Source organism: Anomaloglossus baeobatrachus, chromosome 10, assembly GCF_048569485.1.
Source record: "Anomaloglossus baeobatrachus isolate aAnoBae1 chromosome 10, aAnoBae1.hap1, whole genome shotgun sequence".
NCBI classification, from domain to species: Eukaryota; Metazoa; Chordata; class Amphibia; order Anura; family Aromobatidae; genus Anomaloglossus; species Anomaloglossus baeobatrachus.
This window is the reverse complement of record NC_134362.1, coordinates 58,772,004-58,794,212: the sequence shown is the minus strand read 5'-3', so window position 1 is coordinate 58,794,212 and position 22,209 is coordinate 58,772,004. Positions and strand designations below refer to the sequence as shown.

At 49.8% G+C, this 22,209-nt stretch overlaps 1 protein-coding gene across 1 annotated transcript; it reads left to right on the top strand.

The window, feature by feature from the left end:
* The first annotated feature begins 5,109 nt into the window (after window positions 1-5,109).
* LOC142255290 (3-galactosyl-N-acetylglucosaminide 4-alpha-L-fucosyltransferase FUT3-like) lies at window positions 5,110-6,275 on the top strand. Its single transcript, XM_075326826.1, has one exon. The coding sequence runs from the start codon at window positions 5,122-5,124 to the stop codon at window positions 6,229-6,231; it is 1,110 nt and encodes a 369-aa protein (XP_075182941.1). The 5' UTR covers window positions 5,110-5,121; the 3' UTR covers window positions 6,232-6,275.
* Window positions 6,276-22,209: the final 15,934 nt, after the last annotated feature.

Here is a 22,209-nt window from a genome sequence, read left to right as displayed (position 1 = left end):
ACTCAAAATATGAGTTTTTTTACCTCAGTATTTGGTGAGTTTTTTTTACCTCAGTAGTTTTTTTTTACCTCAGCATTATTTCCCCACTCCTGGTTTTGGCCTACAAATACTGAGGTAAAAAACTCACCAAATACTCAATGTGTGCACGTAGCCTAAGAAGACAAATAAATATATTGAAAAGTGAAAAAAAGTTTTAAAAAATGCGAAAAAATAATAAATCATAAAAGTTCATATCATCTTTCTTTTACTCCATAAAAATAAAAAAAATATAAAAAAAATACACTTGTGTGGTATTACGGCATCCAGAAAAGTCTGATCTATCAAATATAAAAATAATTAACCCCATTGTAAATACTGTAAAAAGAAAAAATGCTGGTTTAAAGTGGTTAAAATGTCATATCTTATGTATCCCAAAATGATATAAAGAAAACATAAAAACATCTTAAAAAAGCCCTTATACGGACGGTTCCAGCTACTAAAAAATGAAAATGGCCTCAGAAAATGGAGACACAATCCCAAAAAATGGTTTTTTCAAAGTTTTTATTTTTTTTTCCACTACTAAAAAAATAAAAAAAAACTATACAAGTTTAATATCGCTGTAATTGTACTAATGAGGAAAATCATATTGCAAGGTCATTTTTCCATGTAATGAACTCTGTAAAAGCAATTCCCAAAAAATAATGGCAGGATTTTGGGAGGGTTTTTTTCAGAATTTCACTGCACTTGGATTTTTTCCCATTTTCCAGAACACTATATGGAGAAATCATATATTACAACTCCTCCTGTGAAAAAAAAAGCTTTTATTTGTGGTTGTAGACAGAAAACTTTAAGGCTATGTCCACACTTTGCGTTTCCACCTGCGTTTCTGGTGCTTTTTAGGTCCGTTTTGAGCTGCATCGTTTTCACGCCAAAACACATGCGTTTTGATTTTCCATTAAAGTAAATGTGAAATCATGATTTCTTGTCCGCACTTAGCGTTTCAAAACGCATTTAAAAATTGCCATAATTTTGGGCAAAAACCATGCGTCCAGAAAAGGACCCTTGCAATTGTTTTTGCCATTTTGAGTGCGTTTTGCTAACATTGAAGTCAATGAGAAATAGCAAAAACCAAGAATCCTCCAAATTCCAGCGTTTTACCTGCTTTTTAGGTGCAGAAAACATGCGTTTTGGACTAGAAAAACGCATGCTTTTTGCACATCAAAATAATGATTTCATATGTCCCTTTACACACACACATAGTCCGACAATTAAATTAAAGAAAAAAAATAAATTATTGCTATTTTTCCGATAAATATTATATCACCGCTATAAATTAATTAAATATATCTATTTTCTATATTAATTTAAAAATTATATGTTTTTCTTTTATTTCTCTTTTTTTTGTGGTGACCACAAAGATGCAGCATTTTTGGCAAAAACGCATCCAAAAAACATGCGTTTTGATGCATTTTTTGATGCGTTTTGATGCGTTTTTTTACCGTGGTTTTGCCCAATGTGTTGTTTAAATCAAATCTATTGACTGGAAGGGCTCAAAAATGCTGGCAAAAAACGCAGAAAGAATTGACATGCTGCATCTCTGTGGTCACCACATTGACGCAGCCAAAAAAACCCCTGCAATGTGTGGACAGCAAAAATGAAATCTCACAGACTTTTGCTCGGGAAGGAAATTCTCTCAGTTTTGAAACCAAAACAGCACCTGAAAAATGTGCAAAAACGCAGCAAAAAAACACAGTGTGCGCACAGAGCCTAAAAGTTATGGCTCTTGGAAAAAGGGGAAGAAAAAACTAAAACGAAAAACTGGAAACTGGTCAGTTTAGTAAGGGGTTAAGTGACATAATGGGTTGGCTTAGTCATTAAGAGGTTAGTTAATTAGCCCACAACTCTTATAATGAAGCAAAGCTGTATGTGGTTAGGACACAAGAAGCTGTGGCAGCCCTGGTTGTGGGGAGCATGTGAGTAAACTACAAAGGTGTGAAAATGTGTATGTTATATGTTCTCCACTTATCAGGTTGGGGACCCTTGCTACAATTAATGTGCCAGGTTATATACAGTATATACTCACGAGGCTGTCCTTTCTTTATTTAGTATAGGGTTTCAATTAGGGTATGTGTACATGCTGCAGTTTTGTGTTGACACACAAAAATGCATTTTCTGGCTGAGAAAATGCACGCAAAAAAAAAAATGCCGGGTGTGGTGTGTGTGTGTGTGTGTGTGTGTGTGTGTGTGTGTGTGTGTGTGTGTGTGTTTTTTTTTTTTTTTTTTTTTTTGTTTCACCCAAAACTGCAAGAGAAAAAAGAAGCAATGTGCGCACAGCACTTCAGAATTCTCAGACTTTGGGGAAGGGAAGATGTGTAGTTTTGGACAACAAACTGCACCAAAAAATGCAGTGGCTACGCATCCTTAAGGCATTGATATGATGGAGAAAATACCCCATTCAAGTATATGGGGCTGTTTCACATGACCCCACTCAACCTTTTTTCTGAGTTGGTTACACTCCTGCATTTGGTCTATTAATACGAATAAGAGAAAGCAGCTAAGTGTAATGTTCTCAAGAAGGATAGATATGTATGTATGTATGTGTGTCTCTCTCACAGCCGCATTCAAGGGCTCTCCCCCCATGCCCCAGCCTTTCAAAAAAAGCTTGAGTACCAAATGCATTGCCTGGTATGAATCCCATACTTTATAGTTGGGAGATGCTCGTCCCTAGTAGTGATCTAATCCCATTCCTAATAGGAAGTTTTAAATTTATTTATTTATTTTTTTTATTTTGCGGGTGGAAAGGGAACAAGACCTTGACTGAACTCCACATAAGTCGATGCAGACCTGAAGTTTGGTGTTGTAGTAAGGGCTGGGGGGCTGCAAAATGGGGACAATTGCCCTGCAAACAAATGTGGATAGTAAATAAAAGTGGGGTCCTGTCTATCGCTGATAACCTGCTTCTTTAAGGCCCCTTCACACGTGTGAAAAACACGTATAATTTTTTTTTTTCCCCGGACGTGATAAAGGTGCGTATGTCCCTCTGTGTGCGGTGATTTTTGGCTCACGCCTGATCTATGTGCTATCCATGATAAGGGTAATTACACGCATTTACGCTGCGTATTGCACTGCAGCGTAAATACACGCGTTCTGCGTCCCCAGAACCATCTATGTAGATTGTGCATGATACGTGCGCACATTGGATTTTTTTTTTTTCTACAGAAAAACTGCATCCCTTATGCAGCGATTTGAAGCGCACATGTGACACGCTGGCCTCTCAGGTTGTCACAAGGTATTGTGCAACCTGCCCTTCTGCACAGTATCCACATCCTCCTTGGTTACGGATCCGTATTCTTTAGTGTTGCTAAGATCAGAGCCAGTCAAAATCCTAGAAACACTTTGCACCACACCCACCAGACACACCAGTGGGGGGCCTGAAGGGAATAGGGCAGCCCACTTGGGGGGTTGGTAGGGAAAAGTGAAGAGGAGTGTTGTGTTGTGTTGGAGGTGAAAGCGAGAGGAGGTCAGGAGCAGGGCTCATTGAGATTACTAGGTGGCAGACGTTGGTCTGGGCCTGGTAGGAGCTGGAACCCCAGTCGCAGGGGATCATGTCAAGGGGCATGGATCTGCCGAAGAGGGCGGCCTTGAGCCATCTCCGGGCAGGGGCCAGGGCACGACAGGGTACGTGGACCCTAGGCCGGGAAGTAGCTTAAAGCGTCCTGGTAATTTATTTGACGGGGGTGAAGTCTTCAAGATTCTTCCCTCACATGCTCCACAATCTGAATACTAGCACAATGAGGGGATAAGACTTTTCACAAAACACAGTCCATCAAATCCCAAGCGTGAACCCTGAGAGAAAGCTCACTCCGTTAGCCATACGGGTGAGCGGGACCCGACTAGTTCCACACTACAGGGTCCAACGAGTGAAGAAGGTGCCACGGAAAAGGTCACAGGCTAACAAGCAACACCAAGGGCACGGATCTAAGCATGCTCCCTCCTTGCTGCAGCGGTGCTCCCTCCCGGGTCCAGAGACCCCTCGAGCCATCGTGGTTCCGGATCCAAGCGGCTCGGCCGCTGACACGGGGGCGGTACACACGTGCTGTCAAATCGCTGCAGAATATTCAGCAGGTACGTGCGAACAAGGCCTTATACATGGAGTTCAGGCACTTATAATCACCTGTGCCACGCTGCTGCTGTCTGTGGTGCTGATATCTCCTGTGATGCTGTGTCTGGCTGTTGTTACTTCTGAGTTGGCGGTGCAGTACATATTCATGTGCATAATTAGCCGGACTGGAAGCAGGAGTCAGCATCGCTGGTTTAAAAAGCTTTTTATTTTAAATGTGTTTCACGAATCACACCACAGTGGTCTGTGGGACATCAGTGATGCCGGAGAAAAACTGACATGTCTCTGTGCAGAAATCACGAACACACTCGTCATGTCAGTGAGAAATCACTAATGTGTGTACAGACCCATTGATTTTAATGGGTCTGTGATTCTGGTACTTATAAAAACAGCAACGTATGTACCAGAATCACTGACGTGTGAAGGGGGCTTTGACCAAACAGCTAAGGGTTGCAGTCTGTAGTGGTCTACTTTACCTGCTCTGGTTACCAAAAATAGGTGGGACCCCATGGTGTGTGTGTGTGGTGTGTGTTTTTTTTTTTTTGGGGGGGTTCAGTCTTGGGTTTTTGTTTTTGGGTGTAAAGTGCCAAACAATTAAGTGATGTGCAGATGGCATAACTGGCAATGGCTGTTTGAAGCAGCTCTGTGCCTGTCCTGGCCTCATAGGAACCACTGTCTGCACCTCCCTGATTGTATTGCATGGGATGGTATTGCCTCTTGATTTTTACCTGTCGAGTGTCATTAACTTTAGCTTTATATGAAGTGTACTAAAAAAAAACAAAAAAAAAAACAGTGAATCTAAACTTCTAATCTAAAAAAAAAAAGGTTTAAAATGCAACAAATTATTTTTCAACCTGTGTTAGAAAGCATAGCAATACTCAAAATATTAGTTGAATACCTGAACTGGAAGTAATATAATTTTTCTTCTTTTATAGAACAACTTTGGACTCAAACAAAGACTTCTTTCCACATCAAGTTGCCCTTGCCACCTTTCCAAAATACCACTTAATTTCTCGTTTTCAATGGCTTTTCGAAAACCAATATCTCAAACTTGGGCAATTATTCTCATTCTAAACAGTTTCTTTATATTTTTATTATTTACACTTTACCATGGCATGAAGCTCCCTACGCACAAATCATATTCTACAAAACCGAAAATTGTGCCAGATTGTTCAATGCCTTCAGTTGAAGTCCATTCAAGAACACCGCCACAGCAAAAGGTGTCGTCAGATCTGCCTTCACTTGTTATTCTTCTCTGGACATGGCCTTCAGGGCACACTTTTCCTCTTAATCAATGTCCGGCATCAATTGATTCATCTAATTGCTTATTTACAGTAGACCGCTCTCTGTATTCAGTGGTGAATGCTGTTGTTTTTCACCACAGAGATATATCTGGGTCCAAATCTTTGTTGCCACAGGAGCCAAGGCCTCCCCATCAGTATTGGATCTGGTTTAACTTGGAGTCGCCATCGAACATTAGAAACCTATCGGTCGTGGACAACATCATGAATTTGACAATGTCCTACAGGGTGGATTCTGACATCTTCATTCCCTATGGAAGTCTCGCAAAACACAATGAAGAATACAATTTTACTATTCCTGAGAAGACTGCATTTGTTGCTTGGATAATAAGTAACTGGAACTTAAAGCACAAAAGACTTGAATATTATAAGGAGTTAAAACAACATATCCAAATAGATATCTATGGAAAACATCACTTACCTCTTCCTAGGCAACTACAATTTCTAAATCTGGCGAAATATAAGTTTTACCTTGCTTTTGAGAATTCAATTCATGAAGACTATATAACAGAGAAACTCTGGGCCAATTCATTCCTCATAGGAACTGTTCCTGTTGTGATGGGTCCTCCGCGTAAAAACTATGAACGTTTCATCCCACCGGACTCCTTCATTCACATAGAGGACTTCTCTAGCGCTAAGGAACTTGCCTCTTACCTTCTAAGTCTGGACAAGGATGATCAAAAATACCAGCGGTATTTTAACTGGAGATCTACTTATCAGCTTGTCAGAGTGAGAGATATTCTTGAATCTGCATACTGTAAGGTGTGTAAAGCTCTGAAAGAGGCCCCATCATATAGAACGATACCAAGTATTGCAGAATGGTTCAAATAAATCTGAATATAGCAGCTAAAGACGTTGCCCAGATTGTCCCCTGTTTTTATTACCACATGAATCAATAAATGTTCGGTTTTAACCCAAGCTGGTCCAGAATTGTTTTCTTCTTTTAGATGCTCTAGTCATACCTCCCAACTTTGAAAGATATGGCTAAAATTGTAATTCTATATATGTGCCCTTAAGCCACTCACCCAGTCATCCAAATGTGTCAACATGAGCTTCACAAGGAGCAACATTCCTGTTAGTCTTTCCACATAATCTGATGCCACAGTACATTACACCTCCACCGTTTAGTGGTTTCCACAGTACATTATACATCCCTACATGGGTCATCGAAGTATATTCAGTCTCTAACCAGGTGGCATGGTAGAGTAGGGGTCTGTCAGTTCTTTGCACTACTATTACAGTCCATTATGTCTTTATACAAATCAAAGGAGGTAAAGGCAAAAATACGCAAACCTGGTGTCTTATCCTGGTGAAACCAGTGGGAGAGGGTGCAGGGAATCGCTGGGCAAGTTGTGTAAGTCACAACTACTGTAATCTTGTTAGCATGGGTAACTGACTGCTGCAGCCCTACGGGGAGAAGTAATTCAGTGAAGCAGGAGAGTGTGGTTGTAATGCTACACTGCTGGATAAACTCAAAGAATCTTTCATTTAAATCAGCATGTTCTATTGTTCATAGTTCTATGCGTTTCGGAGCTAGCATGCTCCTTCAGGGACCAACAATGTATGTATGTTGGTTCCTGAAGAAGCATGCTAGCTCTGAAACGCATAGCACTATGAGCAATAAAACCTACTGATTGTAATGAAAAATCCTGAGTATGGGTTTGTGACGTCCCTGACCTATTCAGGGTGTCAGAGGACTGCACCTCCTGGCCTTATGGTGCAGGACTTACACCCCAAACCCCCCCCTCCCCCATAGGGATTGTGCACTGGGGACCGGTGCTGGTAATGATGGGGTGCCGTTGGGAAAAGGAAGGGATTCTGTGTACTCAGTCCAAGAATACTGACACCGACAGCTTGTAAACCAGAACTCTGAGCACCGCTGCAGCAAGGAGGGAGCACGGTTGGATCCATGCCCTTGGTGTTGCTTGTTAGTCTGTGGCCTTTTCTGTGACACCTTCTCATTGTTGTACCCTATAGTGTGGAACTAATCGGGTCTCACTCACCTGTATGGCTAACGGAGTGAGCTTGCTCTCGGGGTTCATGCTTGGGATTTGGTGGACTGTACTTTGGGAAAAGTCCTATCCCCTTGTTTCGCTAATACCCCAACTTTTGGAGCGGGTGAGGGATGAATCTTAAAGACTTCACCCCCGTCGGGTAAATTACCAGGATGCTTGAAGGTACTTCCTGGCCTAGAGTCTGCATACCCCGTCGTGCCCTGGCCCCTGCCCGGAGATGGCTCAAGGCCAACTGATGCCCTCCTCCGGCAATCCGTGCCCCTTGACACTATCCCCCTGTGACCAGGGTTCCAGCTCCTACCAGGCCCAGACCAATGTCTGCCACCTAGTAGTCTAGAGGAGCCCTGCTCCAGTATGGTGACCTCTCCCTCCGAGTCATCACTTCACACTCCTCCCACTTTTTTTTTTTTTTTCTTTTTTTTTTTTCTTCTTTTCTTCTTCTCCTTCCACTTTTTCACTTTCCCCTACCAGATTGCAGATTGCACAATACCCTGTGACGACTTGATAGGCCAGGCTGTCACAAAGGCATCAACACAAATGGGGGATATGGTGGCTCAGTGGTTAGCACTGCAGCCTTGCAGCGCTGGGGTCTTGGGTTCGTATCCCACCAAGGACAACATCTGCAAGGAATTTGTATGTTCTCCCCGTGTTTGCGTGGGTTTCCTCCGGGTACTCCGGTTTCCTCCCACACTCCAAAGAAATACAAATACAGAATTTAGATTGTGAACCCCAATGGGGACAGCGTTCCTGATGTATGTGAAGCGCTGCGGAATATGTTAGCGCTATATAAAAATAAAGATTTATTTAATAAAGATAGGGCTTTCCAGCTTATGCGACCCACTGAAATCCCAAGTGTCAGCTATCGAGATCACAGCTCCCCTACTTAACAGTAGGGAGCGGGACCCCGACAGCTTCAAGCAGAGGGATCACTCAGAACATCTAAAATACAGTGCATGGAGGCAAGGTACAGACCATCAGCAATACCAATGGGAGCGGACTCCCGGACGAGCTCCGCTGAAGTGGCAGCAGCACCCAGAAACTTTGTTTAGTTCTGTGTCAGTCTGCCGTCTGGTCGCATCTATACCCACATGGCCTGAGTGAGTACGCTGTCCTTCCCTGCTTCCAATCTGCACCACACTCCCCTACACCTCATCACCCAGAGATCCGGGGCCTCCCATACCCATGGAGGAAACGTCATCTGACTGCCCCACTCCATCTCCCCCGGGTACTCGCAGCGGCGGTACCTCTCCTTACCGCGAACCACGAGTGGCGTCACGAACTCTCTCTTCCTTGTAAGTACCCCCCCCTTTACAGTTGAAGTGGCCGCGAGTCTCCGAGTCCGGAAACCCTCGGGCCACAGCAACCCTCGGATCCAGTAGTTCGACCGCTGCAGGGGCGGCACAGGTTCTTTTCCACTTGCGCATAGCTTGTGATGTGAGAGCATCTGAAGCGATATGCTAATGACCCTCTGTTGCATGTGTGAAGCCCTGGCCTATCAGGTCGTCACAGGGTATTGTACAATCTGCTCTTCTGCACAGTATCCACCTTGCTTGGTTAACGGATCCCAGTCCTTTGGTGTTAACAGCTTGTCCAATCACAATCCTAGCAACACTTCCCACTTGAACCTACCAGACACACTATTGGGGGGCCTGAAGGGAATAGGGCCGCCCACATGGGGGGTTGGTGAGGAGAAAGTGAGGACATGGTCAGTTCAGTTGAGAGTTGAAGGAGAGAGGAGGTGAAGTGGCTCTCGTAAGCAGAGGCACGGAGGAGAGCTCCTGTATACTAGATAGCAGATGTTGGTTTGGGCCTGGTAGGAGCTGGACCCAGTCGCAGGGGACCGTGTCAAGGGGCACAGACTGCCGAGGAGGGCAGCCGGCGGCCTTGAGCTATCACCGGGCAGGGGCCAGGGCATGACTGGGAACGTGGACACGAAGCCGGAAAGTAGCTTCACGCGTTACGGTAATTTACCCGACGGGTGAAGACTTCAAGTGTCATCCCCAACCCACTCCAAAATCTGGTTACTAGCGCAACGATGGGATAGGTCTTTCCCACTACAATCTAAAGAAATCCTACGCGTAAACCCTACCACAAACACAACACACAAACACCCTACCCACAGAGGGGTTAAACAGGCTGCCGCACCATCGTCACCCGGCTCCCTGACGGCAGCGGTGGTCCCTCATTACCACGCACCATGGGTGGCATCACGAACTTTCCAAAATCCCCTTTCTTCTAATTGATTGGCCGCGCGACTCCCAGGTTTGGAGACTGCTTGAGCCACCGCGGATCTGGATCCGAGTGGCGGCAGTGATCCGGCTGCTCACATGGGGGCGGTACACATGCGTCAGCCAAGGGTCATATGACTAATGCCATCATATCGCAGCCTCGGAAAAGAGGGGGGGGGCACTTTCTCCTCATTACCTCCACTGTCTGTCTCTGCGTATATCACATTGCAGTTGCATAACATGCGAGTGCAGTGCCATGTTTCACACTCCCATAGGCTTGTATGGGGGGGTGTGAGCAAAGACTCGCTGCAAAACACAGTGTGCTGCGATTGCACCGAGAGCACGATTCATGCTGAGAAATAACAGGAAACTACTTCATTGATTTACACTGGTGCGAGTGCAATCTATTAATTGCTACTACCCATTAAGACATTGCAATATTAACCTCCTCCCCCTCAAGCCTGCTTTCACCTTCATGACAAGGAAAAAATGATTATTTTCTTTTTATTTCTGACCAGTGTCACTTTATGATGTAATTCAACATTCCAGTGACTTTGAGATTGTTTGGGGTGTATATATATATATATATATTTATAGTGTGTGTGTGTGTGTGTGTGTGTGTGTATATATATATGTATATGTATATGTATATATATATATATATATATTTATATATTTATATTTTTATACTTTCTTGTCAGGAGGGTTTAAATTTTCAGCAGCAATTGCTCACTTTCAATGTGCAGGCGCTGGGCAGAATTCAAATAACATTAGCCTGCAGATTAACCTAATTTCTGCAGATTAGTGTTTTTTACAGGTGACCGGTTTCCCTTTTTAAAGGGGTATTCCCATCTATAAGATCCTATTCAATATATAGTAGGTGTAATAATAGAAAATACCTCCAATTACAAATGTAGTATAGTTCTCCTGCTAGGCTATGTATTAGACTGCTAGACTATTTTCTAGCACGCAGGCTAGAAAATTATGTATTGCACCAATATAACCACAAGATGTCAGCAAAAGATAAGGGTTTATATATATTTTTTTTTTTAATCAGTATTCAAGCACACAAATACAGTGGAACCTTGGATTATGAGGATAATTGGTTCCGGGAGCGTGCTCTTAAACCAAGTTACTCTTATATCAAAGCGAATTTTCCCATAGGAAATAACTGAAACAGACATTTTTTTTTTTCACAACCTAAAAAATATTTACTGTATTTATATAAACTTATTACAGTAAGGCAAAATAATGTCCTGTATTCATATAAAATACAAAATACTGTACACTAAACATATAAAACAAATTAAACTGCACGTTAGCTTACAATAAAATTGTTGGTGTGCGAGAGGTACAATATAGAGACAAAAAATGATGTGTAAATATGACACCCTTTATTCTAGTACAATACACACACACACACACACACACACACACACACACACACACACCCTCCCCAATCTATTCTCGCCAAAATAAGGGCAGAACTAAGCCAAATGTGTGGTAGTAATGCTGAAAAAGGCAGTTTGCAGTACAAGGAATGTGCTGCACTGGCTAGCAGAAAGAAAGTACAATACTGGATCCACAAATGCAAATTCATAGATATGCTGTATAGTATATACTGTACAATCTTATACAGTACAGAAAGTTACCATCAGAGCACGGTGAAAGGACGGAACCGGAAGTGTGCACGGGGAGTATTTGCTCTTATTGCAAAGCATTGCTCTTAAAGTTACAAATTTGTATAAATCTTTGCTTGTCTTGCAAAAGACTCTCAAACCAAGTTACTCTTAATCCAAGGTTCCACTGTATAATAAGTCAGCACACAAGTAACATGTACCATACATGGCTAGAGAATATAATTAACAGCACAGGGTTAAATTGCATTGTATAACTAATTATATCCCCACAAAGGATAAGGAATACTGTAGTACTAGAGCTATCTAACACCAACAGGCACCACTTGCCTTCAAGCGGTGGACAACTCACTAAGGCCCCTTACACATTGCGTTTTTCTCTACGTCCACAGGTCCCGTCGGGGCATCTGTCCGGACCGCCCCTCCCCCACTCTGCAAAGCGTGCTCCGGACGCATGCGCCCGACAGGGCCATTCACTGTTATGGAGCGCACTGCGTTAGCGTGTGCTCTGTTTTGTGCCATTTTGTGCACATATACGTTTCTGCAGACGGACACCCGAACGTAGGCTCCGGTACGGTATTATGCAATCCAATTTGCATAATAATTTGGAACATGGTGTAGTGATAAGGCATTGCAGGGGATTATAGAAACTCAGAAAAAAAACACAATTGCCACGCTGCTTCTTTTTTCGCCAGCAAAATCTGCAAGGAAAAAAAGAAGCAGCGTGTGCACAGCGAGTCAGGATTCTCATAGATTTTGCTGGGATACTTTTTGCTTTCTTTTATTGGTTTAAATAAGCAAGGAATAGCGCATAAAAAATGTAAAAAAACGCTGCATGGGCACATAACCTAATTTTCACAAGGGGTGCTCAAACTTTCACATGCCTTTATATGTCCCTAATGAATTTAAGTGTGTAGAAAATGACATTTTTTTTTTGTCACTTTTTATTTTTAAAAACTGTTAAGATTTCTCCCGTGCATCCCCCATACTCTGGAATGCTCTACCTCAGCACATCAGACTCTTCCAACAAGCCTACAACCTACAATAACCCTCAATCCAGCACACCACTGCGCAACCAGCTCTGTCCTCACCTATTGTACCATCACCCATTCCCTGTAGACTGTGAGCCCTTGTGGGCAGGGTCCTCTCTCCTCCTATACCAGTCTGTTTTGTACTGTTAATGATTGTTGTACGTATACCCTCTTTCACTTGTAAAGCGCCATGGAATAAATGGCGCTATAATAATAAATAATAATAATAATAATAAAGATAACTGCCATACTGAAGATATTTACTGTGTTGTCCGTAGTCCACAACGCACGGCCTGTGCTGCTGCTGCCCGTTGTTTGCTTAAAGCGTACTGAAGGGGTTGTCTGTTGAAAACAAGTATAGGCGATGTTGTTGTGTCGCGGGCGGGGAGGGGACGCTGCGCTCACCCACTGCTCGGGTCTGGCTGCTGCTGCTGCTCGGTGGCTCGAGCGGTGGGCCGGATCCCGGGGACTCGAGCGGCGCTCCTCGCCCGTGAGTTAAAGGGGGGTGGTTTGGATTAGGGATATTGTCCGTGACGCCACCCACGGTTGTGGTGAGGTTGTGGCACCACCGCTGCTCTGGACGGGGATCCCGGGAGCGGTGACAGGGAGCAGCTTGGATGTTGTTTTCTCCCCTCCGTGGGTAGGGGGGTTGGTTGTCCCAGGGCCCAGTGAGAGAGGGATGGCAGGCGGGTTACGGGGCCTGGTGAGGTGCAGGGTCACGGGGGCAGCGCGGTGCCGCACGGCACGGTGGTACTCACTCAGCCAATGATGAATGCAAAGTCTCCGGTAAAACAAACGGCTGGATGGACGGGTCCCACAGACGGCTGCGGTAGTTCTCCCGGTAGGTTGGTGGTGACTGCCTTTCCCTGCACCTGTGTTATGTTCACGGTTCCAATGGCTTCCCACCAGTAACCCACTCCCCAGCTTGGATGGAGGCTGAGGGAGCCCCTTTTGCCCGCAGGCTCTGGCCCTGGGAACTGTAGCCTTGGCGGTGACTGTGTTTCCCTTCACGGTTTGAGCTGTTGCCTTCAATCGGGCCTTGACTGCTGGGAAACCCCGGAGGTTCCCTTCACTAACGGATCTGACCGGCTTTACGGCGACTCCTAGCCTGGTCGGGGTCCGTAAGCCCTGCCGAATGGTGCTGGCTTCTCTTCGTTCCTCGATCCGGTACCGGCGGGCCACCGCCCGTCCCTGGTCCTTACGGTTCACGTCAATCAGCCTCTCCTGCAGACGGTCACCACCGTCTGCCAACCTTGCTGTATGTGCCCGGGCCACGCACCCGGACACGGTCAGTCTCCTCTACTACCACTTCCCTTCTCCACTCCTCAACTCCAAACTCTATCTAACTGACTTCCTTGCAGGGAAAGACAGCCACCATAAGCTGTCTGGGGAGAGCACAACAACAACACTGCAGCCGGCTGCGGGACCCATCCATCCGGCCGTTTTGGTTTACCTACGACTCTGTCAGTGATTGTCTGAGTGAGTACACCAGTGCCGTCCGTCGCCGCGCAGTCCCTGCACCCCAACCATCCGGCCTCCCCGTTACACCACCGGGCCCCGGGATCACCAACCCCCTACCCACGAAGGGGACAACATCCCAGCTGCACCCTACCATCTCTCCCAGGATCCCCGTTACCAGCAGCGGTGGTGCCATTATCACCACGACCCGTGGGTGGCGTCACGAAAAATCTCCCTAAACATACCATCCCCATTTCACTCACGGGTGAGGAGCGCTGCTCGAGTCCCCGGGTCCGGTCCACCGCTCGAGCCACCAAGCAGCAGCAGAAGCCCCGGACCTGAGCGTGGCGAGCGCGTCCCCTCCGCCCGCGACAACTTGGCGATGTGAACAGGTTAGAACCGATCTACTTACCAGTAGAAGAGGCGCCTTGTGGTCTCCGCCGGCGGCGTCCGGCCGAAAAATTTAAAGCGCCGCCATCTTTGGCGCGAAAATCTCCCGCTCGAGCGTCTTCCCCGAGCATGTAAGGCGCGAAAGTGAAGCCCCGCCCCCAACAAGCGGAAGTGCTAGAAAGAACCAAGGGGGGGCGGGTGAAAGCCTGCCCAATGTAGCCGAGGGCATAAAAAGCGGGGACGCCAGGACTCTGCAACATATCCAGTTCCTGGAAGTCTGCCAGCAAGCATGTCCGTCCCGTCCGGTGATGCCGAGATTCCCGAGCCAACGCCAGTTACGGCGGCGTGGGTGGAAGCCCGGACCGCACAAATGTGCTGTCGCCTTCAAACCCAGGTCCGGTTCTTGATGGAGCGCTGGGTGGCCGAGATGGAAGAAGTGGCGGCGACCGTGCGGAGACGCAAGGTGGAGGCAGTGTTGGAGGAGCGGGTAAGCGACCCACGCCCCTGTGTCCGAGAAGGACCGACCGCTGCGGCTGAGGGGCCCGGCCTGCGTCCGCTCACCCTCCTGCCTCCCCCCGCCATCTGTACAGGTTGCTGTTGCCCCTCCGCTCGGTCCGCTACCCCCAACATTGGTAGCGGAATCTAGCCCGTCCGCCCTAGAGGACTGGCCTGGGGGCATTGTCCGGGAACGGCCAGTATCCCTCCCGCTGCCATGGAAGACCCCGTGGGAAGTGCCCGTCCGCGACTAGAAGCCGTCGGACCCGGAAGTGGCCGCACCCGAGACTGTCCCGGCCCCGGCAGTCCGCCTAGCCGTGGAAGAACCGGCCGCTGTGGGCCCGAAGGCCCAACCGGTGAGGCCAGCTGTCCCCTGAGTCCCACGCCTCGGCTGAGGCTGCGCCGGGCCGCCACTGCAATGCAGCAGTTCAGGCCACGTCACCGCAGGACCCCCACAAGAGAGTACCGGTTGTGGCCGGTGTGGGCGCGGTCCAGCGGGGCCCGACCCGAGCGCAGGGGCATTCCAGCGCCCTTTACTGGGACAGGGAGCCCAGCCAGTTGGGCCGAGAAATCTCCGCCAGGGAGCAGCAGAGGGCCGAAGTGATGGCGCGAGTGATTAAGGAAAAGGATGCTCTACGCAATGCCACCTTTCGGGTGCGGGGCCCGGTGTATGAAGGCCAAGTCCGGAAGTTTGACCCACAAAGGGGGTTCGGCTTTATTTACGAACCGGGCCTGGAGGCCGAAGTGTTTGTGGCTCGCCGCGACGTTAACTCACACCTCCCAACGGGCCACCCAGGTCGCGATCTGTTGCCGGGCGACCTGGTAACCTACACTCGACACTGCGGGGAGAGGGGCTGGTTTGCCCTAGATGTTAAACAAAGGGAGAGCCGCGGTGTGCAGATGCGGCCCAGCCCCCTCCTCCACCGAGCCGTCCGGATATCGAGCTGGAAGAGGTCCTGGATGAGTGCGACCTCAAATAGTGGCAGCGTTCCGCCGATGCACCCCTGTTGTCCCCCGTTGTGACCCTCAGATGAATGAATGAATCCGAATCAACTGAAGTTTTTCACCTGTTTGTCGACAGTGATTACCCGGCCGTTGCCGGCAAGTTGTCCCCGGAGGGACTCTATGTGTTTACCACCCACATGAGAAACTGCTCATGAACATGGCCGAGAACTGGCAGGCCACCCACGAACTTGTGGGCCTGTAAATAATTTAGTGGGCTGGTTTCCGTCCGTGCCGCCTCCGGAGAGGCAGATTGGAGGAAGGGCCAGCAGCAGAGCAGGCTGGGGTCCGGCCACCACCTGGACCGGTGGCCATCCTCCGGGGGTCAGGGGTCCCCCTGAATGTGGGGTCCCCTGAAGTGACAGCCGGGTGCGAGACACCGTACCCATACCCGCTCGGGTAACCTGGACCAGGACTGGGGAAGAGGGGTGCTGCCCGTTTCTTAGGGGCAGCATCAAGGATCAGGTTATTTGGGTGGGAGAGCGGATGACCATGAACCCGTCTGTTTTAATAAAAATGTTGAAACGTTAAAAGTAATGCACCTCCCGTAAGGGAAGACTTGAAAGTATGCTTATGTTTTATGTTTTACTGTTTTACCATGTTATTTATCTTTTTACAGTTTTTAAAAAATAAAATAAAACCGGTGATGGACGGGCAGCCCGCGGAAGGTCTGCATTTTACCAAGGGGGAATATGACGCCCCGGACTAGCAAGGTAGTCACATACATACCAACATACAGCCCCCACCCTAGGCAGTTACACCAGCCATACCAAAAACCCTTGTTGCCTCCCTCCAGAGTCTGATGTCCACACCAGGTGGGGCGGAGCCAGGCGGTTGGCCCCACCCACCGAGGAGTTCACAGGCCTGGAGGCGGGAAAAGGGACAGTTAGAGCTTGGAGGTGAAAGCAAGAGGAGTGAACACTTAAGGTGTCTGGGTTGGAGCCCATACACTGATGTGGCGCCCTGGACAAGCCAGGTCATCACAGGTACTTCAACAACACACCCTACACCCCGAGATAGGCACACCAGTCACACACAAATCCTTGTTGCCTCCCTTCAGGGGCTGATGTCCACACCGGGTGGGGTGGAGCCAGGCGCTTGGCCCCGCCCACTGAGGAGTTCACAGTCCTGGAGGCGGGAAAGGAAGTCAGATGAGTTAGTGAGAGTGAAGGAGAAGGAGTGAAGTAGTAGTAGAGGAGCGGACTGACCGTGTCCGGGTACGTTGCCCGGGCACCGAGAGCAAGGTTGGCAGATGGTGGTGGCCGTCTGCAGGAGAGGCCGATCGACGCGGAATCGTAGGACCGGGGACGGGCGGTGGCCCGCTGGTACCGAACCGGGGAGCAAAGAGAAGCCAGCACAAACCGGTAGGGCCTGCGGACCCTGACCAGGCTTGAAGTCGCCGTTAAACAGGTCAAATCCGTTAGCGACCGGAACCTCCGAGGTTTCCTAGCAGCAAAGACCCGATTGAAGGCTACCGTCCAAACAGAGAAAGGGAAATACAGCTACCGCCACAGCTAGAGTTCCCAGGGCCAGAGCCTGCGGGCAAAAGGGGCTCCTCCGGCACATATCCAAGCTGGGGAGCGGGTTACCGGTGGGAAGCCATCGGGACCGAAGATACACAACAGGTGCAGGGAAAGGCAGCCACCACCAACCTTCCGGGAGTAACCACAGCAGCCGGCTGCGGGACCCGTCCATCCAGCCGTTTGTTTTACCAGAGACTCTGTATCCATTCTTGGCTGAGTGAGTACCACCGTGCCATCTGGCACCGCGCTGCCCCCGCAACCCTGCACCTTGCCAACCCTGCCTCCCCGACACCTCACCGGGCCCCGGGACCACCAACCCCCCCTACCCACGGAGGGGAGAGAAACATCTCGGCTGCTCCCTGTCAACGCTCCCGGGATCCCCGTCCAGAGCAGCGGTGGTGTCCCAACCTCACCACAAACCGTGGGTGGCGTCACGGACCAACTCCCCAAACCCAAACTACCCCCTTTCACTCACGGGCGAGGAGCGCCGCTCGAGTCCCCGGATCCGGCCCACCACTCGAGCCACCGAGCAGGAGCCGCAGCAGCGCCAGACCCGAGCGTGGTGAGCGCAGCGCCCTCCCCCCCGTGACAACTTGGCGTCACGAACAGGATCTTACCGTTCTACCGGCTGGTAGAAGTGCGCCTTGTGTCCCACCGGCGATGTCCGGACGAAAAATTTCAGAAGCCGCCATCTTGGGCGCGAAGATTTTCCCGCTCGAGCGTTTCCTCGAGCAGTAGAGGAGCAAAAGCCGAAGCTCCGCCCCTGAAGAGGAGGCACTGAGAATGAACCAAGGGGGAACGGATGGCGTCCGGCCGCATGTGAACCACGGCTATAAAAAACAGGGACGCCAGGACTCTGTCAACAATCCGGTTCCTGGAACTCTGAAGCTGCGAGACCATGTCAACCCCGCCTGCACTGCCCGCGGCCCAGCAGCCCACGCCCGGGACCATGGCGTGGATGAGTGAGTAACTGAGTCCAAACAACGTCATCGGAATCAGATACGTCTCCTGGCGGAGCAGTGGACCACCGAGGTGGAAGCGCTGGTGGTGATTGCCCAGATGCACGAGATGGGAGCCGACGTGACAGAGCTGGTGAGTGACCCATGCATCCATGTCCCACAGGGACCGGCCGCTGCGGCTGGGAGACCCGGTCCGATCCTGGCCCTTGTACCATCCCTGCCACTACCCATGGGGCACCCCAGCGCTAACCTGCCTGACTTGCTGCCCCGTGCTATAGCGGTGGGGCCCGAAGTGCTGAGTGCCGGGGGTCCGGAGGTCGGGGAGCGTGCGAAGGCTGCGGGTCCGGATGCTGCCGCGACTGGTGTCGACTCACATGGCGCGGAGGAGAAGAAGGCCCCGGCAGTCCGCCTGGCCCTAGAGGGAGCACCTGACCATGAAGGGGTTAGGAGTGATGATTCCGGACCTGACACAGAGCCAGTTTCTGAGTCCGAGGAAGCGGGTGAGAGCATTTGCCATGGCGGTGGACCGGTAGCTTTCTATAGCCCGCGCACCGGTGGAAATGGATACTGGGCGCCCCTTTCCCAACAGGCCTGCCACCGCATGTTTGAAATATTGGTAGCGGAGGATGAGGCCACCTCAGAGGAAGAGTTGGAGTAAGGCAGCGGTCCCTCCATTGCACCGTAGTCCCCGTTGGGACCATCAGCACCGTTAACCTGTTAAATGATGAAAGTAGTCAACCGAAGTTTAACCTGATTGTCAACCGTGATTGAACCGGCCGTTGCCGGCAAGTTTGTCCCCGTAGGGACCCTTTGCACCGTGCGTAAGGAACTACTTACGGACATGCCTGAGAACTCGCAGGGCAACCACAAACTTGTGGAATGTAAATATGCTGGCATGTTTCCGTAGCCGCCTCCGGAGAGGCAGATTGGAGGAAGGGCCCGCAGCAGAGTAGGCTGGGGCCCGGCCACCACCTGGACCGGTGGCCTTCCTCCGGGGGTCAGGGGTTCCCCATGGACGTGGGTCCCCTGAAGTGACCGTAGGGTACGAAACACAGTACCCATACCCGCTCGGGCAGCCTGGACATGGACTGGGGTCAAGGGGTGCTGCCCACTTCTTAGGGGCAGCATCAGGGCGAGGTTGTTTGGGCGGGAGAGAGCGGAAGCCGACCGTTGCTGCTAATAAAATGTGTTAGTAACGTTAAAGTACCGTGCCTCCCGTTAAGGGAAGTTTCATAAAAATACTTGTGTTAACTGTTTACATGTTTTCTACCTCTTTTACAGTTTTACAAAAATAAAACCGGTGGTGGACGGGCAGCCCGCGGATGGTCTGCATTTAACCAAGGGGGAATGTGGCGCCCTGGACAAGCCAGGTCGTCACAGGTACTTCAACAACACACCCCACACCCCGAGATAGGCACACCAGTCACACACAAATCCTTGTTGCCTCCCTCCAGGGGCTGATATCCACACCGGGTGGGGTGGAGCCAGGCGCTTGGCCCCGCCCACTGAGGAGTTCACAGTCCTGGAGGCGGGAAAGGAAGTCAGATGAGTTAGGGAGAGTGAAGGAGAAGGAGTGACGTAGTAGTAGAGGAGCGGACTGACCGTGTCCGGGTACGTGGCCCGGGCACCGAGAGCAAGGTTGGCAGACGGTGGTGGCCATCTGCAGGAGAGGCCCAGCGATGCGGAACCGTAGGACCGGGGACGGGCGGTGGCCCGCCGGTACCGAACCGGGTAGCAAAGAGAAGCCAGCAGAAACCGGCAGGGCCTGCGGGCCCCAACCAGGCTTGGAGTTGCTGTTAAACAGGTCAAATCCGTTAGCGACCGGAACCTCCGGGGTTTCCTAGCAGCAAAGACCCGATTGAAGGTTACCGTCCAAACAGAGAAAGGGAAATACAGCTACCGCCACAGCTAGAGTTCCCAGGGCCAGAGCCTGCGGGCAAAAGGGGCTCCTCCGGCACATATCCAAGCTGGGGAGCAGGTTACCGATGGGAAGCCATCGGGACCGAAGATACACAACAGGTGCAGGGAAAGGCAGCCACCACCAACCTTCCGGGAGTAACCACAGCAGCCGCCTGCGGGACCCGTCCATCCAGCCGTTTGTTTTACCGGAGACTCTGTATCCATTCTTGGCTGAGTGAGTACCACCATGCCATCTGGCACCGCGCTGCCCCCGCGACCCTGCACCTTGCCAACCCTGCCTCCCCGACACCTCACCGGGCCCCGGGACCACCAACCCCCCTTACCCACGGAGGGGAGAGAAACATATCGGCTGCTCAGTGTCATCACTCCCGGGATCCCCGTCCAGAGCAGCGGTGGTGTCCCAACCTCACCACAAACCGTGGGTGGCATCACGGACCAACTCCCCAAACCCAAACTACCCCCTTTCACTCACGGGCGAGGAGCGCCGCTCAAGTCCCCAGATCCGGCCCACCACTCGAGCCACCGAGCAGCAACCTCAGCAGCCCCAGACCCGAGCGTGGTGAGCGCAGCGCCCTCCCCGCCCGCGACACTGACAGCAAGGTTGGCAGATGGTGGTGGCCGTCTGCAGGAGTTGGTGGAACTCCGCAGAGCCGTAAGGATCGGGGTCGGCCGTCGGCCCGCCGGTACCGGACCGGGGAACGGAGTGAAGCTAAGCACACAGGCAGGGCCATCGGACCCCAACCAGGCTTGGAGCCGCCGTCAATAGTCAAATCCGAATGTGACAGGAACTCCAGGGGTTTCCCAACTACTAAGTCCCGATTGAAGGCAACCGTCCACCCAGAGAGGATATACAGCCACCGCCACAGGCTAGAGATTCCGGGTCCAGTCCACCGCTCGAGCCACCGAGCAGCAACAGCAGAAGCCCCGGACCCCAGCGTGGCGAGCGCGTCCCCTCCACCCGCAACACAACCTTTCAACAAGCTTTATTTATCATCCGAATAGCATCTGAACTCCGAATTCGGACATGGACTTTCGTGAAAAGTCCATGTTTGAGTATGAGCCCCAGACACTGGGTGTCCAGTACAAATAAGTTCGGGTTCGCTCGTCTCCCTAGTAGTCAGTTGATTAGATATGCACTTTCTTTTAATAGATAGGGTATTTGGTTAAAGGTTAGTTTTTAATGAGCCAGAACGGAAGTATATGACTGATCAATACAAAAAAATATAAATTAGCAAATATAAACTGGAACAAAGTGTATCATAAACATTTATTGTGCTGCTCCCTTTAACAAAGTTCATAGGCTGTAAATTGATTTTTCAGTACTCTTGCCTGCAAATGTTTGCATGATGAGTAAAATACTATAATTACAGATGTGGGAAAAAATTTGAGTGGAATTGAATTCTACGAATTTTACAAAAAATACACATTCATCAAAATGATAATTATTTGTAATTCACTTACACAGGGATTCAGAACAATTGTGGTCGCTTGCTGCCATTTTTCTTAATTGTAAAGGGCAATCAAAAGGTTAAAAAAAACCTTATGCGGGCATCACACGAGACGATATATCGGGTGATATGTCGGCGGGGTCACGTTTTAAGTGATGCACATCCGGCATCGTTTGATATTTCGTAGCGTGTGACAGCTACGAGCGACGGTGAACGAGCAAAAATACTCACCTTATCATTGCTCGTTGACACGTCATTAATTTTCAAAAAGTCGTTTCTTCTTCTGTGCTTCGGTTGTTCATCATTCCCGAGGCAGCACACATCGCTCCGTGTGACAGCCCGGGAACGACGAACACAGCTTACCTGCGTCCCGCCGGCTATGCGGAACGAAGGAGGTGGGCGGGATGTTTACGTCCCGCTCATCTCCGCCCCTCCGCTTCTATTGGCCGGCTGCTGTGTGACGTCACTGTGACGCCGAACGTCCCACCCCCTTCAGGAAGTGGATGTTCGCCGCCCACAGTGATGTCGCTCAGCAGGTAAGTGCATGTGACGGGGGTTTAACGACTTAGTGCGCCACGGGTAACTAATTGCCCGTGACGCACAACAAACAATGGGGGCGGGTGCGATCGCTCGTGCAATCGCACGATAGATCATATCGTGTGACGCCCGTATAATACTCACCTTAACGCTCATCTGTCCAGCC

Coding starts and splice junctions, on each gene's coding strand:
- LOC142255290 (XM_075326826.1), top strand. CDS start 5,122: ATGGCTTTTCGAAAACCAATATCTCAAACTTGGGCAATTATTCTCATT.